Consider the following 21,836-nt stretch of genomic DNA (forward strand, 5'->3'; position numbering starts at 1 on the left):
CATCTCATGATACTGGCCACCTCTGGTAAAATCACCTGCATCTTCAGTCATGTGGTTCTTCATGTGGTAGTATATAATATCTCACAATATCATATATGGATCAATATGTGGTCAAGTTTTTGGTGTTTTCTGAAAAACCTTTAAAAATGACAGACCATTGTTTTCTACTTATGTTTGTTTTTTCTTCATTTTAATTGTAATCTTTAAATTATATATATTTTTATCCTCTTTTTGCAATTTATTTTGTTTTGTCGCGTTCTTTTTTTGTTCAGTGAAACTTATTTTTTTTAATCAATAAATAAAAAGTTAAATAAATAAATGAATACGTTTTTTACTTTCCCAGAGCAAAAAAAAAAAAGAAGGTACCAGTCAAGAGTGAATTAGACTTTTGACCATAATGAATGCTAATGTACAGCCACATCCAGTACAAGAGAAAGACCTGAAGTATTAATCATGTTATATGTGTTATTCATATGTAACTAACTGATCTGACGTGTGTAAATTGACTGAGAACAATAATGATCAGAACTATGTCAGGATCTGTTCCTCTCTGACCTCCTGAGGCCGATGATAGAGGAGCAGAGGGGGAGGGACCGGAAACCACACAGTGGAACAGCTGTGTCAACCAAACAGGCAGAGAGACACACACACACACACACATCCAGTTTAACAGGATACACATCCTCACGGCAGACTAAAAGAGCAAAGGGACAACATTTTTACATAACAAAATTTAAATTAAACAAAAATCCTACTGCAAAACTTTTTAGATAGAGTTCCAAATATAAATGTATATAAATATATTTTTTTATAAATAATATATATATATATTTCAAAATCAAATAATATATATCTAAATATATATTTTTTAAATTATATATATACATATTTCATTTTAGATTAGAGTTCCAAATATAAATGAATACATATTTTAACTAAATAATATATATATTTATATATATATTTATTAAATAAAAAAAATTACAAATACATATTTGGAACTCTATCTAAAATGTTTTGCAGGAGGATTTGTGTTTAATTTAATTACTACCACAATAACTGTCACGGCGCTATTAGAGTGGACCCAAAAGCACTGTCTTTGGTTGGAAACAGGATGGGTCAAAACCGGGAGATCAGTCGAAGAAGCAAACAAGTCCAAAAAGGGGCGGGGCAGAGAATCAGAGGTCAGGGTAGGCAGGCAGGGTCAGAACAGGCAGGTCAGGAATATACTCTAATAACGCTGGAGAAATTGGCATGAAAACACAAGAGAATCTGGCAGAGAACAAGTGGAAGTGAGGGAGCTAAATAGTGAGGGACTAATGAGGGGATGGGCTGCAGGTGAGAAGGGCGTGAGGACCAGGTGAAGGGAATGAGGGACTAACGAGGTAATCAGAGGCAGGTGAGGGGAGTTGGATTGACGAGATGGTGTGACAGGATGAAAACAACTATTACAAAAAAGGAAGGCGTGGAGCTAAACTGTTACAATAACGTTGTTACGTTGTTGTGCAACATGGTATTGCCGATTGGATCAATGTATAGCAGCTGACCCTGACTCAACAAATGATGCAGCATTTGTTGAGTCCCCCCCCCCCCCCCCAGCCTCACCTATGAGCACATGACTCATTTCTTTTCTCCGAATGTCGGCTTCACAGCAGCATCAAAGAACATGTGACCCGGCAGAAAACACACAAGAAAATATCTCCGTCTCCATCCATCAATAGAACTATGAGTTATGAGTTATGAGTTATGACGTATGATCAGAAGATATTGTACCAGATCAAATTGAGACACATTATTTAATAAATGGGATAATTTCTATAAATGCCGATTCCAGATATCTTTGTAAATTGGATTGCAAATCGTCGTGTTAGTATTTTCTAGTTTTGACTTCTCAAATCAGGTAACTCTCTACCAGTGGATGTTGTGTTCAGGTTACCCTCCACCAGTGGATGATGTGTTCAGGTAACCATCTACCAGTGGATGATGTGTTCAGGGAACCCTTTACCAGTGGATAATATGTACAGGTAACCTACTACCATGGGATGATGTGTTCAGGGAACACATTAGCTTTTTAAAATTATTTTGTGGATAAATATGTCTCCACTGTGTTTATATATATATATATATATATATATAGATTTATTTATTTATAAATATATACTGTATGTATGCAAAAGGAGGATGAAGGGAGCGATCACGTACTGCTGAGGGGAGGAGGAGGAGGAGGAGGACGAGGAGTGTGTCTGCCAGCTCTGACACAGCACTTTTCCTCCGTGAGAGAGAATTCATTAAGATGACGAGAAACCGCAACCCCCGACCCAGAGAGCCCGGCCCTTCATGCGCTGTAACCACGGCGACGTGACATTTCGGCATGGATTTATTTGTGTGCGTTTTGCAGTGCTGCAAAAATATTTGTTTGCACGCGCGTGTGTGTGTGTGTGTGTGTGCGTATGTGTGTGTGTTTTATGAAGGCCGGGGGGCAGCAGGCACTGCGTCAGACCCAGACGAGTGTGTGTGATGCTCTGGTTCAGTGAAGCTTCCAAGGTCAGATTGAAGCTTGGTGCGTGTGTGTGTGTGTGTGTGTGTGTGCATGCTTGTTTGTGTGTGTGTGTGTGTGTGCAGCGATGTTCTTGCATGTATCCCCTCTCTGTATCGCCTTTCCTTCTCGTCTTCAAAACCCGACTCAGAATACACACCAGATGCTCGTCAGAGTCCTCTAAACCAATCAGGTGCTTCACAGAATAGCATCTTCAGGGCCTAGCGTGCTAACCGCTAGCGTGATGCTATCCAAACCCCCAAATAAACCATCCCAATACTTCTCAAACTCACCAGTTAAACACGCTGAATCTCATCTGTTCATCCTGCACAGACGGTGAAATGCTACTGCGACGCTGTGCGGTATGAGGAGGGGTTAAATGTCGGAGCTGTTCAGTTTATTTATCTGCGTACAGGAACAACAACAACAACAAAAGCTGGTGACATCAGCGTGACGTCGAGACTCTGGAAAGCTGCACAGTCACTGCGCCCGGCTGCTGTTTGCCAACACATTTGGACTTTGGACAGAGCCGCCGGGCCTTTGCGCATTCCCCCCCACACCCCAGCCGCCCTACTTCCTACTTCCTACTTCCTATGCTACGCTAAGCTAGCCACTCCAGCTCTGTTCTTACTGTCAAGTGAACCTTCTCTCGCCCCCTCTAGAAGCGTTTTTCCCAAAATATCAAACCAGCACTGAGATGTTTTACGTTTTCTAAGACGACGAGACGACATTAATCATCACAAATACGGTTTACACTTGCATCGCGACATCTTTCGGCACATGCCTCGCATTGTTTCCCGGTTGTCACAAAACGTTCGTCTTACACTTATCGTCCAAACATTAAATTATAAAGACAAAGGGAGGAGGTTGGATCACTGGTACAGTGGTGCCAGGAGAACAGCCTCGTCCTCAACGTCAAGAAGACCAAGGAGCTGATCGTGGACTACAGGAAGCGGAGAGGAGAGCACACCCCCATCTCCATAGACGGAGTTGCAGTAGAGAGGGTCAGCAGCTTCAAGTTCCTCGGCGTGCACATCTCCGAGGACCTCACATGGACCACGCACACCACTCACGTGGTGAAAAGGGCCCAACAACGCCTGTATTTCCTTAGGCGACTGAGGAAATTCAACATGGCCCCGCATCCTCAGAACATTCTACACCAGTACCATCGAGAGTGTTCTGACAGGTTGCATCACCGTCTGGTACGGGAACTGCACCGCCCTGGAGCGTAGGGCACTACAGAGGGTGGTGCGGTCGGCACAGTACATCGTTGGAGGTGAGCTTCCCTCCATCCTGGACATATACACCAAGCGGTGCGTGGCCAGGGCCAAGCGGATGATGAAAGACAATAACCACCCCGGCCACAAACTGTTCACCCTTCTACCGTCAGGCAGGCGATACCGCAGTATCAAGTGCCGCACAAACAGACTGAGGGACAGCTTCTTCAGTCAGGCCATCAGGCTGCTGAACAAGGACTGAGACCCTCATTAACACTACACACCAGAACATATTCTGTGAATATCTATGGCCATGGTGTATATTTTATTACATTGTTTTATATACAGGACTGTCTCAGAAAATTAGAATATTGTGATAAAGTTCTTTATTTTCTGTAATGCAATTAAAAAAACAAAAATGTCATGCATTCTGGATTCATTACAAATCAACTGAAATATTGCAAGCCTTTTATTTTTTTAAATATTGCTGATTATGGCTTACAGCTTAAGAAAACTCTAAAATCCTATCTCATAAAATTTTAATATTTCCTCAGACCAAGTAAAAAAAAAGATTTATAACAGCTGAGTGTTTGTCAAGGCTCAGGAAACCCTTGCAGGTGTTTCGAGTTAATTAGACAATTCAAGTGATTTGTTTAATACCCTACTAGTATACTTTTTCATGATATTCTAATATTTAGAGATAGGATATTTGAGTTTTCTTAAGCTGTAAGCCATAATCAGCAATATTAAAAGAATAAAAGGCTTGCAATATTTCAGTTGATTTGTAATGAATCCAGAATGCATGACATTTTTTTTTTTTAAATTGCATTACAGAAAATAAAGAACTTCATCACAATATTCTAATTTTCTGAGACAGTCCTGTATATATATATTGTATATATATATTGTATGTATATACATATATATATATATTGTCTCAAAAAAGTGTATATTTTATTACATTGTTTTATATATATATATTGTCATGATGTATATTCTATTACATTGTTTTATATATATATATTGTTAATACTTTCTTCTTTTTTGTGTGGATATTGTATAGTTTATTCTCATTCTTATCCTTTTTTTAGTCTGCTACTGCTGTCGGGTGTTTTGCACATAAGAATTTCACAAACCGATTATACTTGTATAAAAGGGGATGTGACAATAAAAACTTGAACTTGAAACTTGACAAAGGAACAGTTGATGACGTGTGAAGGATGTTCCATCGTAACAGTCGGAGCTGTCTTCTTACGGGACGGCAACGAATGGACAAAACAAAACAAGATTAAAACAGGTAAACGCAAACAGCTTATTTCCACCTGTGCGTTCAAAGACTTGCCCTTATCACACACACACAAACACACACACACGCACACACAAACAACTCAGGTCACTTTTCAGTGTTGCATGTGTGACGTCCCTTTATGACTTTGTAGATTATGACTCGCATGGAAATGCCACAGCGGCGAGGCGTTCAGGGTCGACCGAGTCATTGCGATGGCAGGCCGGTTGTGTGCGTGTGCATAACACAAAAACAACGTCAGTAGAGCAACTTCACCTCTTAAGACATGCAAAGAATTAATGGACATGAAGATGAATATAATGAGAGCCAAAGCACCGGTGTTCACCCCCTGAACGTTAAAACAGAATATTGTTTATTTTTTTATGGCGTGGTTGTAATACGGCAAAAGAAAACCGTCAGTTCGTCAATCACGAGCGCCTCTAAATCACTTTGAATCGATACACCGACATCCTCATGAGCTGTCTGCTCATATCCAGTCCTGTGGAGGGGAGGGTGGGAGCTCTGCTCGCCGCCCATCCCCCCTCCGTCCGCCTGGCTGCTGCAGAGAAGACCCATGATGGATGCTGTGTGTGTGTGTGTGTGTGCCCCCCTATGCCCCCACCACCTCCACCAATCCCCATCCTGGCTTCACCTGCATGGGTTCCTGTCTTCACCGACCGGGACCAGTGATAACGACGCTGCGTGTTCCTGCCTTTAGTTTGACCGACTGGTTTATGTCTCGGCCGAACTGAAGGAACAATGCAGAGCACGCAGGGATATTTGGGCCTATGGAGCTGCGTTGTGTAATGCTCGGTGTGCGGATGATATAAAATACATCACATTTTAGTCTGAGGTCCTTGAATAAAAATTAAAAAAGGCTGTAAAATGGATTTATTCTCACCTTGACCACAGTATGTAGCGCTAGGACAGTACTGATCACGCAAAAATCTGGTCCAACTCCACAGCGGAGCGGGCCGGTCATTCTGTATTATTAGTGGAATATATTCATGACAAAAAGATCATGTCGTCTTAGTGATTCACCCTGTGATGTTCAAATCAGTGATTGGAGGCGTAACATATCAAACGAAATGGGTTAAAAAAAGTTGTTGGTTGAGACACTGCACAGCTTGAAACACCAATAATATCCGTTACATCACAATAAACCTGTCCCTTTCTGTCTTACGTAAAGACAATATCCTCTGGTGGTTCAGACTCAGCATCGCGAGGCTCGATCCCCGCGAGGCCCAAACCCGTCCACCCTCCTCCCGCAGAGGAAGACAGTGTGGCTGCGTGAGACTGGAGGAGGTGGGCGCGTAGCGTGTGCGTGTGATGGGGTGGGGGGTGGGGGCTGCAGCACATGACCACAGGTGCCACCGATCGGCGACACGAATCAAGCCATTTGGGGGGGGGGGGGGATTATCGGATATCATCGCGAGACGTCAGTGCGCGTGGGTTCCTGTAGTGGAATGTGAACCCCGAATCAATAGGATGCAAACCTCTACAGAGAGATATAACCAAGCACATCCTGCACCACGGGGCCGGGCACGATGAACGTTAACACGAGGGGGGGGGGGGGGCTGAGACACCACATGGCTGCGCGTCAAGCGGAGACTCCATGGGTCTTTAATTCACGATATGCAGAGCCTGGAACGATCAGCACGTTGCACCCAGCTGACCCTGCTCCAGCTGCACCTCCATGTCCAGGCTCCTGCATCAGCACCACACACACACACACACACACACACACACACCGACACACACACCGACGCATCAGGCGGAATAAATTAGTCCAAATGACCAAATCAGTGCAGTCTAAAGCCGCAGAGAGGCTGATGGGTGGCGCGCAGCCAAGCAAAGGGCACGCTGGTGATGGAAGGGCATTCACTGGCGTTGTTACGCTGGACGGGAGAGGCGCAGAGGCCCCGCAGATAATGCGGAATTTCTTGCAGAGCGTCGTTAATTATTTTTATTTTTTTCGAGAGTCAACTTTATCGCCTTGGACACAATCCGCCATTATTCAGCAGCTCCGGTGCAGAAAGGGTGCTCCACGCCACCGTATCAGAAGGGTGAGGCACTGTTAGAATCAGGGATGCAGCTTCATGATCATTTAGTTCGATTATTAACGCTATATTTTATAACACGTTGACGCAAAAAACCTGAGTTACCCTTAGCGCGTGCGGATTGTTCCTGTACATAAACGCGCAGTGAGGCTAAGAAGGGCGGATGTGGGCTGCGTTTTCCTCCAGGCGGTCTGCATCCTTCTGGAGTGGGATGGCTCTACGTTCATCAGTGGGATAATCACCGCGGGTGACATCCACGTTCCGGGGTCTCCGCCAGCTTGGAAATATAAAATTGCGCATCCGCACCGCAGCGCGCCCGGTGAGGCGGAGCAGCCTCTGCGGGTTACTACCTACATAGGATACAATGGAGAAAACACCAAGAGCGCCACCTTCATCATCACCGTCAACATCATCATCCTCCTCCCGATGCACTGGCTGACATCCGCATCCCGCAACCCCCAAAAAAAAAGAAAAAAAAGAGGGAAGAAAAACACGCGCAATCACGACCGCATTCGGTCGCGCAGCGCATCTCAGAGCAATTAAATAGGGCTAATAAAGAAATAATCTTACTTTCGCCGACCACCGCCTTTAATCCGATAGGTGCCATGATGCTGCTGAGTGTTGGACTGAGTGTGCTCCCTGTGCTTCCTTCCTTCCTCCCTCTCTTCCTCTCTCTCTCTCTGTCTCTCTCCCCCCCCCCTCTCTCTCCTCTCTGCGTTCACCTCACATCGCTGCGGAGGAGCCTTCAGTTGCGTCACTGCGTATCCTTACGCATCTCCCCCTTATTTATGATGCTATACGTTTCTCTCTCTTTCTCTCTGTGTGTAGGTGTGTGTGTGGGTGTGTGTGTGTGTGTGTGTGTGTGTGTGTGGCTACTACTGCGACTTATTATTAAAACAATCCTCATATTATTCTGACATCTCGAAATATATTTGACTGCCTCCTATCCATAAACATGGCATTCAATCAGGCATATTGTGCATGTATTAGTAAGTATATCATGTAGAGGAGATAATAATCCCACTCTGTTTGGTTTCGATGGTGCTATTGTGTCATTGGGTATCGATTATCGACCTCCAATGAATTGCTCCCACTTGATTAATGTGGCTAGTACACATTTAGACCAATGTGGTGTCCTTAAACTGCAGTGAGGTGAACGAGAGAGAAAGGCGCATGCGCAGAGTTGAAATTAACGTTAATGAAAATTCATGAAAACAATAAATTCCTGAGGGTTGGAACCGCAATTGTTGCTGATTGTTTTAATGTATGAGCAAACTGGTCCATGCACTATATATATGGCGATTATGGCTGTTGATTATTGATAAGCATTTGTTGATTATTGCATTTACTTGACTCTGTTGGGGATCCAAATAAAACGTTATCGAGCAATACATATATTTTAATATAAGAAATGTATATTTGGATGTGTGTAACAGTGCCCCTCTCTGCAGCCGATGAACACAAGAGTCCACAAGAGGGCAGCATCCATCTTTCTGCAGCCAAACGCACTATCGGAAAAACGAGTTCTCTCCCACTGCAACACTTCTATTCGTATTCAAATTGAATTGGGCGTCAAGAGTGGATAGAAATGCATGACATGCACGACTTGTTCTTTAAATAAGGGGGGATGATTATATCTGGACCTTGAGTCTGAGATAAAAGTTTGATTGGCTGATTGATTATATCAACGACAATGCGCCCGGCTTGTGTTTTTTAAAAGTCAAATCTATACGTTAAGCATTCACAGGAACTATAATCAATATGTTGTTACTGCGTAAAAAGCTCCTGGCTCTGTGGCCACACCCTGGGCAGGCCCGCCTTACACGTTAAACCAGTGATGACTCCCAGTGGGTGTGTCCTGCCGCTGTGAACCAGGCCCAGTGTTCACCCTCCTCCTCCTCACCCTCCTCCTCCTCCTGCTCCTCACCGGCGGGGAGTTGTCGCCTCGCCGCAGTCCTGCGCTCCTCCTCGGGACAGAAGACACGCAGCAGCGCCAGGAGCCGCGCGCCTCTCCGGAGGAACCACTTTCTTTTTCTTCACCCGCCCCCCACCCCCACCGCTCCTCACCCGGTGGATCTGTTCGGATATTTAAGACTACTGGAGATATAATCGAGACGTATTTCCCCCCCTACCTTGAGTACAACGCGTAAGCAGCTTGGATACGAGACCGGCGGGGCTCTCCTGTAACCATGGGGGACGTGGTTTCCTCTCACCTGGATGAGGGCCGGCGGGAGGTGATAACAGGTAAGGCCGGAAAGCCGACAGGCCGAGCTGCAGCTGGAGGACCAATGTATACAGACCGATACTAAAGTTCCTGAGAAAGTTATTTTCTTCACATCCAAAAACGTACACCCTCATACAAATGTGTAATAACGAAGTTAAGTTTGTATATATACTTCTAAATACTTTTTACCCTCACAACAATGGCCTCTAGAAGCCATCTTACTGTTTCTAATGTGTCAATTTCAACATATATCTGATGTCCCTTCTCTAGTTGTGCTCATCTGTTGGAGAAAGCTTAAAACACACATACAACAATGTATTAAACATGTCACACTAACCTGCAGAGGGGAGTCCAATGAGACCCTGACATCTAATGTACAGTCCCTAACCCGAACCCTATGTGGTGTTCAAATACATCACGTTGAACTCTATTAGTTGCAGACACACAGCTTTTTCAAGCCCTGCTCAGCAAGTGTCACCTTTCCCCCTTTTTTCATTCCCGGACAAAGCTTCTCTTTTATATCAGCGTATTGTTGCTCTGCTCCACTTGAATGATTCCCCCGATCTCTCCCTGCTGCTGCTGCTGCTGCTGCTGCTGCAGGCCTATTTCTCAGATATAATAAGTAGGTTCCCCTCCAAAGGGGAGCATGTTTGTGTACGTTTTTTGTACTGCCTGCCATTTAAGTCTCAGATTGCTCCTCCAGCCTCCTCGCTGTGAACTGTGCAGGTCTGTGTGGGTGGTTTTTCCCACAAGGAATGGGAGCAAAGGGGAAGCAGAGAAGCTGAAACACTTCCATGAATGTGTAGGCCTTTAAAAAAAGAGAAAGACTTTCATTGCTCGATGAAGTTTGGCAATGCATCCCAGTTTGGATACTCCAGACGGTTGTTTTCGGAGTCCCTTTAGTCTCGGTTAGTGTTCCTACAGGTTGCTACTTGTGCTTTGCTGGCAGGCTCACTTGCATGAGGAAACCACTCCGGCAAACCCCAAAGACGATGTTCTTGAGCTCCAGATACTCTCGCTGCTGTTTCTTATGAAGCCAGAAAGAGAAACACTCTCAGAAATAGTTCAGAGTATCGTGAGGATATACCACTGATAGAAGCTGGTTTCTCAGTTTGCATATGTTCTGTAAATGAAGGCGTATTCTGAAGACACTGAGACCGGGTGTGGTGTTTGCGGAAACTATTAAAACATCTGCGACAAATTGGATAATCAAAGAAAAAAAGTTGAGGGCGATATTTGTGACTGTCATCTTTTGCAACTTTTTTTAAACGCTCAATACTTAATTCTTTTTAAAGAATGCACTCTTCTATACATATAATATGTACAAATAAAAGTATATACAGGCCTGTCTCAGAAAATTAGAATATTGTGATGAAGTTCTTTATTTTCTGTAATGCAATTCAAAAAACAAAAATGTCATGCATTCTGGATTCATTACAAATCAACTGAAATATTGCAAGCCTTTTATTCTTTTAATATTGCTGATTATGGCTTACAGCTTAAGAAAACTCAAATATCCTATCTCTAAATATTAGAATATCATGAAAAAGTATACTAGTAGGGTATTAAACAAATCACTTGAATTGTCTAATTAACTCGAAACACCTGCAAGGGTTTCCTGAGCCTTGACAAACACTCAGCTGTTATAAATCTTTTATAACTTGGTCTGAGGAAATATTAAAATTTTATGAGATAGGATTTTAGAGTTTTCTTAAGCTGTAAGCCATAATCAGCAATATTAAAAGAATAAAAGGCTTGCAATATTTCAGTTGATTTGTAATGAATCCAGAATGCATGACATTTTTGTTTTTTTAATTGCATTACAGAAAATAAAGAACTTTATCACAATATTCTAATTTTCTGAGACAGTCCTGTATATAAAACAAATATATATATATATAATATATTTATATATATATATATATAACATGTATATATATATATAAATATATAATATATATATATACATACAATATATATAACATATAAAATAAATATATATATATATATAATGTTTTAATTAGTTGCCTCCCCATAATGCCCTATATCTGATGGCATCCTGACTAAATAGGCCTCTAAAAATGAAGAAATATGCATCCTGTCAGATTCTGACGTTTACTCGTGAGCCTTGGGAACAGTTTGTGTCACAAAGTAATCTCAACTCAAAAGTTTCACTTCAACTGCATCTCACATTCTTTATCCGTGAGTGTAGCTCCACACAAAATTTCAAACATCAACATGTGAACAACTGTCGACAGAGCCGCCGCCGTCCTCTCAGGTTTCAACTGGATAACCCACGACGTAGTGCAACATTTTCATTACGAGGTCTGGCTGAGAAATACATACACATGAAGAGATGAGTCAGAGAGCAGGAGGGAGAGGAGAATATAATGAGGGGTAGAGCAGGTAAGAACATGCCACCAGAGTAATAGCTGAAACTGCTGTCTGGCTCTCACACACACCCTCCCTTTGGGTCATCTCTACCCATCTATCTGGAGGTCCTTTGCATGTACAGTACATCAGTAAAATAAAGTAATAGCATAAACAATAGCATGCCCTTTAAAGAACTTTGAGTGGTGAAGAGAGAGAGATAGAGAGAGTGTATTCTACTACTTGTTTGGAGTGTGGACCTCCCTACAAGGTGACTTCTTCATCTTCGCTGCCCAAGCACAATCTCACAAAATGATCTCCTCCCCGGCGAGGCCACACAACACGGACGCAACACGCACTCAAGAGAGTCTAAGTTATTTGCTCCTTTGACTAAAGGCTTGGTAAATAAGGAAGAACGTCCATTACGAAGATCTTGAGGTTGTTTCTTTAAATATGTGTCACGCAGAAACCAGACTGAGACGTATTATGCTCACAATACTCAGCCAGAAATGTTATCTGGTTACTTATAATTACCAAAGTTTCTGAAATAATGACGATTTTAGTAGCATTCAACAACTAAAAGCATGGGGTTCCTCACGTACAGGTACATAGATGGGATTTGACCTCTGCATCTAACCCATCCTAAGCAGGACGGAGCTGGGCATCGAATGAAAATGATTATTGGACGACCCACTTTAGCCACAGGCTATCTCATGCATTTAGAGGCGATCCTTTCAAACTCAGGGAAGAACTCAGACACTGCGGCACTCAGCTGGGAGGCGTCAGTATTTCCATACCAGCCCGATGCCTCTCAACCTGGGCAACTTCAGAAAAGGGAGTCCTGACCCTTTCCTGGAGTTTGGTCCTCCTGCTATGCATTGAGATGACCCCCATTATATCTAATGGGTACCACTTTACTACCCTCTCAGATCTGCAGCTCTACGTCTTCTACAGTTGGGTCTAGAAATGAGCACCGCCGTCGTGTTGGGTTTCATCAGATGGCGTTTGAAGATATGAAGCTTGATCCATAATCCCTTGCAGAGGTCTCTGGAGGTAGTTCAGAAGCCACACCAGCAGCGTGGCACCAGGTGGGGAGGAGATTCTTCAAGACAGGCGAAAGGCTGTGGACATTGTTGCTCTGTCTTCGCTGACGCACTTCTTTAATGTTACTTTGAGTTTGCAACATTGGAGACCATTGTTTTGTTTCTCTTCGAAAGAGATTAGAGGGTTCATGGGCGTTTGCTCGTGCAGTCTACATTTGTTTTGGGACTTAGAGAAGGCTTATGATCAAGTCAATTAAGTCTTGTGGGGCGGTGGCGGATCATCTGATGTCCAAATCATGTCAGAGAAGAGGAGTTGTGTGTTGAAACTGAGCACTGACTCTTAAGAATAAAACAGATGACCTTGAAGCAACCTACAAGTCATCCGACCCTTGCACTTTACAACCTTTGCGGTCAACTGTGAGGCGGTCGAGTTGAGAGTGAGCACCTCCAAGTCTGAGGTTAGAAAACGGTGGGTGGCTGCCTTCAGGTTGGGAGTCAGTTGCTACCCCAAGGGAAGGAGTTCAAGTATCTCCTGGTCTTGTTCATGAGGGTAAACATGGAGCATGTGATCGGAAAAAGGCGGATTGGTGCCGTGTCAGCGGTAAGGCATGAAGAGAGAGAGAGCTAAGTTGGAACGGAAAGCTTTCAATTTACCGCTTGATCTGTGTTCCAACCTTCAACTACGGTCATGAGCGTTGGGTAGCGACTATACGCATTGAAATGCGGATAAAAACAGCGTAATTAAGTTTTCCTACACCGGGTGTCTGGAATCACCCTTAAGGACGGGGTTAAGAGGACTTCCTTCGGAGACCTCCTCATGTCAAGTGGTAGGAGACTCATTGGGAGGAAGACCCAGAACACTCTAACAAGATTCGAAATCTCGTCTCGCTCGGGAACGCCTGAGGATCTCCCAGGAGGAGCTGAGAAAAGTTGCGGGGAGCAGGATTGGGAGGTAGACCCAGAACACGCTAGCAAGATTATAAATCTTGTCTAGCTCTGGAACTACTGAGGATCTCCCAGGAGGATCTGGGAAAAGTTGGGGGTAGGAGGAATGTAGAAAACTTCCTTGCTTAGCCACCATGACCAGGCCCCCGATTAGCGAAGGGAAAAGGATATCAAGACATCATGTTTTCCAGGTCTCCAAGGATGTGTTAGTTCATTAATGCATATACCGAATTAGGGTAGGGTCAGTCTTCTCCATGGGTCTCGTTTGTGGTCTGAAGGGATAGAACAGAAGCTTTTGGCATGCCGACACAGGTTGGAACAGAGGATTGATTTTGTGATTCATGATGTGGCCTTTGTTCCCAAATTCCAATTTCCAAGTGCCCAAAAAAGTGCCCATGTACAATTATCCAGACTGTTGACGTTGGCACAGCGAGACAACCAGTGGAAAAGCAGCAACTCTCAAGAAGCCAGCACTAATCTTGCGAACGAGTTTCTCTCAAAAAAACATCTGATATCCGTCTTATTTTATCGTTTTGTTATTGTGGATAAGATCCACATCTTGAGCATACAAGATAACATATAAATAGCTTTTTTGGGGGGACTTCAGGGCAGATAAAGCATCCGCATTGAACATGAGTGAGTGAACCAGAACATTCCAAGACATTCCTAAACAGTAAAAAAAAAGTAATGAAGATTTAATAACCTACTAAACAGTGGATTTAGAAGGAGTCTTTTTTTTAGCCGTCTGAAAATATTCTTCTCATTTCCTCTAACCGGTCCACGCAGCTCTTCCTGACAGAGTGTTTAACAAGTGTGTGTGTGCCCCCTGTCCCCCCGTCTATCCTGTCCCGTCAGCACTTTCCTTCCTGCTCTCCCACTGCATGCCGGCTCTTTCCTTCCTGCGTCGTCCACGTCCATAAACATCTCAGTCGACTCCCCCGTCTGCTGCTGACGGAGCCGAACTCACCGAAAGGACCCGCAGATCGACTCATTTTCCAGCCCTGGAATGTGGGAAACGTTTATGTCACCCTCCGGCAGGTTCTTGGACTATTTAGTAGGACAGTGGTGGAAAAGAACTGCTGAGTCATGCTGTGGAAAGGATCTGTGCGAGACAGGAACACATGGATTCATCTGAATTGACGTAGCGCAACTAATAATTATGTTCATGATTGATTCACCGTTGCTCTATTATAATATTTCCTAAAATACCCCAAGATGACTTCTTGAAATTGTCTTTCGGCCGACCGACAATCCACGACTCCAAAAATCGTTTTGAGGCTCGTGTTTTTATTGGGAGGGAATTTGTAGAAAAATTAAAAAGTAAGATATTTAGTATATTTTTTTCTAGTTGAACGGTGCAGCCATAAATAAATAAGCAAGGGTCTTGAATATATAGGCAGGTCTACAATAACCTTTATTCATAGATTTAGAATGTGATTATAATATACCAAATATATTATACTTTAGGTAAACAATTAATATATAAAAATAATAAAATGTGGTCAAATGTGCTTTAAATTCATTGTTTCAATGCTAATTTATAGCATACATTTTGAAATATACAAACATTTAAAGGACATTTAAGTAATTGCACAGAACTTATACTTAAATATATTTTTCTTATCATATATTTCTTGAAAGTCTACGACAGTAAAATTATTTTAAAGTGTGATTTCTAGGTGAATGTGTGACTTTAGTATATTTTTTATATATTTGGAGAAATTACATTTCTTTGATAGTATATTTGAATGTACTATTGACATTTTAAGTATATTTTAAATACATTAAATTATATATTTTTTTCGCCTGGGATATTTTAACTATGCAAACACTCTCCGTCCCAAACGTTTTACTGGTGCCGGCGCTGAAGCAGAGGCGTGTGTTATGAAGTGAACTCTGCTGATAACAAAACGTTTCAGTATCTCTTTGTCAGAGTCACTTTGAATTTTACCATTTGGCACTTTTCATAAAGAGCTGATGGAGATTTTGGCCTTTCGGACACAGTGAGACTCAATTTAAGACAGTGTGTCCAACATGGCTGTGCGTACATTTCAATTGATAAAATCATTTTCCAAAATGCAGTTGATCAAATCATTCTCAGAGATGTGGAAATCAGCCGCGTTGCCAGACAGCCAATGAAAGCCTTTCTTGTCGGAATATAATTGGAAAAGGTTTGATCTGTTCAGTAAGGAACCACTCATGAACTATTACACACAGAAACATGAAGGTGCATCTGGAACCAAAAACGGTTCTTCAGAGTGATGCCATAGAAGAACCATTTCTGGTTCTACAGAGAACCTTTCAAACCAGGGTTCTTTAAGGCACCATTTCCTTAAAGAGTTCTTCAAAGAACCTATAAAGGTGTCTCAAAGAACCTTAAAAAATGGTTCTTTAAGGCATCATTTCTGGTTCCATAAAGAACCTTTCAAACCAGGGTTCTTTAAAGAACCATTTCCTTAAATAGTTCTTCAAAGAACCTATAAAGGTGTCTCAAAGAATCTTCTAAAAATGGTTCTTTAAGGCACCATTTCTGGTTTTACATAGAACCCTTCAAACCAGGGTTCTTTAAAAAACATTTCCTGAAATAGTTCTTCAAAGAACCTATAAAGGTGTCTCAAAGAATCTTCTAAAAATGGTTCTTTAAGGCACCATTTCTGGTTCCAGAAAGAACCTGTCACACCAGGGTTCTTTAGAGAATCATTTCCTTAAAGAGTTCTTCAAAGAACATATAAAGGTGTCTCAAAGAATCTTCTAAAAATGGTTCTTTAAGGCACCATTTCTGGTTCCAGAAAGAACCTGTCACACCAGGGTTCTTTAGAGAATCATTTCCTTAAAGAGTTCTTTAAAGAACCTATAAAGGTGCCTCAAACTAAAGCACGGTTCTTCGGTAGGTGATGGTTCTTCGTAGAATCACAACGCCTTTTAAAGAACCATTTAAGAACCATTACTTTTCTGTGTACCATTTGATTCAAGCTTTGTGATTTGATGTGATGATATATTTGTTCAGTGTGTGTGTCTCCTGATCACGTGTGTGTGTGTGTGTGTGTCCTCCTGTAGCTCGGACCCGAGGCGTGATGAAGGAGTTCGGCGTTGTGTACGAGCAGCAGTACGCCGTCGCCCTCTTCAACAGCGTCCGCTTCGAGATCGAAGGCGGAGGCGGACCGCAGTCGCAGCTGCTCCACAGGAAGGCACGTGTCTAGAGAGAGAGAGGTTCAAACTTCACGGAGAAACCGTCACGGTTTTGTCGACTCAGCGTTTAATTCATCGTGTCGAGAGGACCGTAAAAGTCCTCCACGGAAAAAAAGCACTCAGAAGCACCACTTCAAATGTTTTGTTGACCAAAGATAACCTCAGGTTTCTTATAAATATCACATTCTACATGAAAAAACAACGAAATAATTCAAGTTCGATTGAACCCAGGTTAAGACCCACTGGTCTAAGATCTCCGTCCTTTATACGTTCTCAGAAGCCCAGGAGAATAATATCTGTGATTGATTGACTCACGCTGATCCACTCAAGCGGAGAGCAATGATAGGACAAGGCGGTCTCGAATCGATCATGTTTGGCTTAAGTCCACTAAGACAAACCCAGGACATGTCGGTCATCATCGGTGTCTCGTCACCCGACCTTTGAACCCGTCCTTGTTCTTCTTCACAGGTACACACATGGTATATCAAAGGAGTTGCACAAGCTATTATACTATAACAGCTCCGACATGTGGCTTTCATGTCTTTCATAAACATAAGACAGGCTGTTAGAGACACATTTATCTTTTTTTTGGTATGTATTTTAGTTCCAATGATCAAAATGCGCCCCCAATTTAGCTCGGCGTGATGCACGAGGCGTGAAGCGTTCATCCTGGGATGTTCGCGTCTACGGGGGGAACGAGCGAGGTGTGTTTCTTTTGTTTTTTCCGCTCATCTTTTTGGATGCTGAATGCACGGCGGGACTCACTTTTGTTCACTTTTTCACTCGCTGAGGGGAAGTGGAGCACATTTCACACATGACCGGAGATGCCGTGTGGAATTCCATTATTGCTGCTTTCCTGCTCTCTTCACTATGCGGAGGACAGCAGTTTATGACATAAGAGCAATTAATGCTACGCAAACAAACACAAATATATATATGCATATATGCATAATTCTTTCTAGTACATTAATATATCCGGGTTTACTTTCATATTGTATTAATATTTGACTAGAAATATACAATAATATGCAATAGTACCAATATATGTGTGATATTTGTATTATAGATTATTATTACATTTGCACCACTAATACTGCTCACTGAGGGATGCACTATCAGCATCATGACCCTCATGTACACGCACTAAAAGCAGAGACAGTAAAAACATATCACAATAATAATTATAACATAAGCACTAATGTAAAAAAAAAGTACATTAACTGAACAGTTTCCAGCAAATAAACCAATCTGTCCTCAACCCGAGCTCCTCTTTCTGCTTCTTGTCCTCACTTCTTGGTTCTTTCACTTCCTCTGAGCGATCTCAGCCGCAGGATTATTTGATATAAAACAGGAAATCGGAAAAACGAGTGGGCGGTGTGTATCGTTGTGTATACACACACAAACACAAACTAAACAAAGTCCTTCTACTTCCCTCGCAGAGTTAAGGACTGAATAAACTAATACCAAATGACACGCATGATGCTCTGCAATGATACATACACTAACTTTAAAAGTGTGGGGTCACATAGAAATGACCTTATTTTTCAAAGCATTGTTTTTTTCAATAAAGACAACATTAAATTAATCATAAATACTCTCTACATAGTTAATGTGTAAGTGACTATTCTCTGGTGTTTAATGAAGTCTCCACAGAGGTGTGTAGAGGCCCATCTCCAGTGTTCTAATGGTACATTGTGTTATCGCCTTAGAAGACTAACGGAGGGGTAGAAAACCCTTTAAACCCTTTTTATGTGAGCGCAGCTGAAAACAGTTATGCTGCTGAGAGAAGTTATAAAACTGGTCTTCCTTTGAGCCACAAGAAGAACAACATTAATATTTACAATTTAAAAAATCATTATTAATAACCTCGTCAATGTCTCGACTATATTTTATATTCATTTGATGAATAAACGTGTGAGTTGTGATTTTCTTCCAGGACCCTCTGGCGGGCCGGTCCATCTTCTCGGGGAGTCTGTTTCAGTATCTGGAGGAGAATCGCAAGTGGCGGAATCGCTTTGTGTCCGTGCCCGACAGCTACACCATCAGCCTCTACGAGGGCAAGACAGTGGGTGGCGTTGACCTTCATGCTCCACCGAACAAGTTGGTGATCCGGGCACTCGTGTTAAAAAACATCTTTTCTTTTGTGCGTGTCTTTTTGCCAACAGGCCCACGACCGAGGCCTTCACGCCAAGGGAACCATCAACTGCGCCGGGTACAAGGCCCTGACCTCGATGGAGGACTACATGGAGCTGATCAACAGCAGCCTGCCGGGTAGGAATTTATTCTGTGATCAGTGTCTGATTTTAATATGAAAAATATAAAAATAAGTTTTTAAACGTACGCTTACTTTTTTAAAGGATTTTTGAATGAATGTTAATTTTAAATATATTTAAAAGAAATCTCACCCCAGGAGTAGATGTTATGCCCCCATTTGAGGACCACTGCACGAGGCTGACCAGAACATTATTAATATTGACTAAATATGTGAAAACATATGGCTACAAAAAGGGTCGGTGTGTATAGCGTGTAACGCATTCGTTTTACTTGTACCGTTTTTTGGGATGGGCGTTAAATCAGTTTATTTTATTCACCAAATGTATTAATTTAAATAAACTGGAATTTAAAATGAACAAAACGGAGTACATGTTTGATTTTTAAATATTTGTTCATCATTTATTCCCCCATTGCCTCTGCTTTAGATAAATTATCCTTCATTTTATCACATTTTCCTAATTGCCTTTAAAGCGCCTTCTAGATCTTCTTGCAGCAGTTTCTCACACTTCTCGCCCTGTCATGTGACCCCCCCCCCCCCCCCCGTAGACGTCAAGGCCAAAGCGGGCAGCAACCCGTTCATCAAGTGCGCGACCCAGTTCCCGCTCATCCTGTGGCACCCCTACGCCCGCCACCATTACTTCTGCGTGACGACGGAGAAGGAGCAGAGCAAGTGGCACGCCGTGCTGCAGGACTGCGTCCGACACAGCAACAACGGTAACGACACACACCACCTCACTTAAATATATATATATATATATATATGATCAACGTAAATAAAACAAAAGGTCCCTGGTGGTGTTCTATGAACGGGATTCAGATTATTTATGAGAGGATGAACTCTCACCTTGAGATGTCCAGATGTTCAGGACATGTCTTTTTCTGTGTGCTCTGGACCATCAGTGAGTGTGTGTGTGAGTGTGTGTGAGTGTGAGTGAGTGTGAGTGAGTGTGTGAGTGTAAGATTGTGAGTGTGTAAGTGAGTGTGTGTATGTGTGTGAGTGAGTGAGTAAGTGAGTGTGTGTATGTGAGAGTGAGAGTGTGTGAGTGAGAGTGTGAGTGAGTGTGTGAGTGAGTGTGAGTGAGTGTGAGTGTGAGTGTGTGAGTGAGTGAGAGTGTGAGTGAGTGAGAGTGAGTGTGTGTAGTGTGAGGTGAGTGAGTGTGAGGTGTGAGTGAGTGAGTGGTGAGTGAGGTGTAGTGAGGTGTGAGTGTGTGTGAGTGTGTGAGTGTGTGAGTGAGTGTGTGAGTGTGAGTGTGTGAGTGTGTGAGTGTGAGTGTGTGAGTGTGAGTGTGTGAGTGAGTGAGTAAGTGAGTGTGTGTATGTGTGTGAGTGAGTGAGTAAGTGAGAGTGTGAGTGTGAGTGTGTGAGTGTGAGTGTGAGTGTGAGTGTGTGAGTGTGAGTGTGAGTGTGTGAGTGTGAGTGTGTGAGTGAGTGAGTGAGGTGAGTGTGAGTGTGTGTGAGTGTGCGTGAGTGTGTGTGAGTGTGTGTGAGTGTGTGAGTGTGAGAGTGAGTGAGTGTGTGAGTGTGAGTGTGTGAGTGTGAGTGTGAGTGTGAGTGTGTGAGTGAGTGTGTGAGTGTGTGTGAGTGTGTGAGTGTGTGAGTGAGTGTGTGAGTGTGAGTGAGTGAGTGTGAGTGGAGTGAGTGTGTGTGTGTGAGTGTGTGAGTAAGTGAGTGTGTGTGTGTGTGAGTGTGTGAGTGAGTGAGTGTGGAGTGTGGAGTGTGGTGAGAGTGAGAGTGTGAGTGTGAGTGTGTGAGTGTGTGAGTGTGTGAGTGTGAGTGTGTGAGTGAGTGAGTAAGTGAGTGTGTGTATGTGTGTGAGTGAGTGAGTAAGTGAGAGTGTGTGAGTGTGAGTGTGTGAGTGTGTGAGTGTGAGTGTGTGAGTGTGAGTGTGTAAGTCTGTGAGTGAGAGGGAGTGCAAGTGTGTGAGTGTGTGAGAGTGAGTGTGTAAGTGTGTGAGTGTGTGAGTGTGTGAGTGAGAGTGAGTGAGTGTGTGTGTGTGAGTGAGTGAGTAAGTGAGAGTGTGTGAGTGTAAGTGAGTGAGCGAGTGAGTGTGTGTGTGTGTGTGTGAATGAGTGAGTAAGTGAGTGTGAGTGAGAGTGTGTGAGTGAGAGTGTGTGAGTGAGTGTGTGAGTGTGTGAGTCTGTGTGTGTGTGTGTGAATGAGTGAGTAAGTGAGTGTGTATGTGAGAGTGAGAGTGTGTGAGTGAGAGTGAGTGTGTGAGTGTGAGTCTGAGTGTGTAAGTCTGTGAGTGAGAGGGAGTGCAAGTGTGTGTGTCTTTGTATGTGTGAGTGAGTGTGTGTGTGTGAGTGAGTGAGTGCAATTGTGTGTGTCTATGTATGTGTGAGTGAGTGTGTGTATGTGAGAGTGAGTGTGTGTGTGTGAGAGTGAGTGTGTGTGTGTGAGAGTGAGTGTGTGTGTGTGAGAGTGAGTGTGTGTGAGTGAGTGTGTGTGTGTGAGTGAGTGTGTGTGTGTGAGAGTGAGTGTGTGTGTGTGAGAGTGAGTGTGTGTGTGAGGCCTCTACATGCCTTCTGCGTGAGCCGGTTGGATGAGAGCAGCAGGAATGGCGGCTATGTGCTTCATGGGAGACGTCGAGGCTCCAGAGACACGTGGTCGTCATACTTGGATCCAAATATCCAAATCTTACATATTTCACAGAAAAAACCCTCAAATAGTGAGACAGACTGGATTCACTTGAC

At 43.0% G+C, this 21,836-nt stretch overlaps 2 protein-coding genes across 3 annotated transcripts in view; one reads left to right on the forward strand and one right to left on the reverse strand.

Moving 5' to 3' along the window:
* Positions 1-7,727, reverse strand: part of stxbp1a (syntaxin binding protein 1a) — a 37,520-nt gene extending 29,793 nt beyond the window's left edge. For both annotated transcript variants that reach the window (XM_056432151.1, XM_056432150.1), the window contains exon 1: positions 7,669-7,727. In XM_056432151.1, coding sequence (XP_056288126.1) covers positions 7,669-7,705 — 37 coding nt within the window. In that variant the 5' untranslated portion in view covers positions 7,706-7,727. The remainder of the gene's footprint in view (positions 1-7,668) is intronic.
* Positions 7,728-9,037: 1,310 nt separating this feature from the next.
* The window catches only part of niban2a (niban apoptosis regulator 2a), a 34,710-nt gene continuing 21,911 nt past the window's right edge, over positions 9,038-21,836 (forward strand). Inside the window, exons 1-5 of the mRNA XM_056432864.1 lie at positions 9,038-9,342; positions 16,738-16,868; positions 18,806-18,934; positions 19,035-19,140; positions 19,690-19,857. Of these exons, the coding sequence (XP_056288839.1) occupies positions 9,288-9,342; positions 16,738-16,868; positions 18,806-18,934; positions 19,035-19,140; positions 19,690-19,857 (589 nt within the window). The 5' untranslated portion in view covers positions 9,038-9,287. The remainder of the gene's footprint in view (positions 9,343-16,737; positions 16,869-18,805; positions 18,935-19,034; positions 19,141-19,689; positions 19,858-21,836) is intronic.

Source organism: Pseudoliparis swirei, chromosome 15 (assembly GCF_029220125.1).
Source record: "Pseudoliparis swirei isolate HS2019 ecotype Mariana Trench chromosome 15, NWPU_hadal_v1, whole genome shotgun sequence".
Classification (NCBI taxonomy): Eukaryota; Metazoa; Chordata; class Actinopteri; order Perciformes; family Liparidae; genus Pseudoliparis; species Pseudoliparis swirei.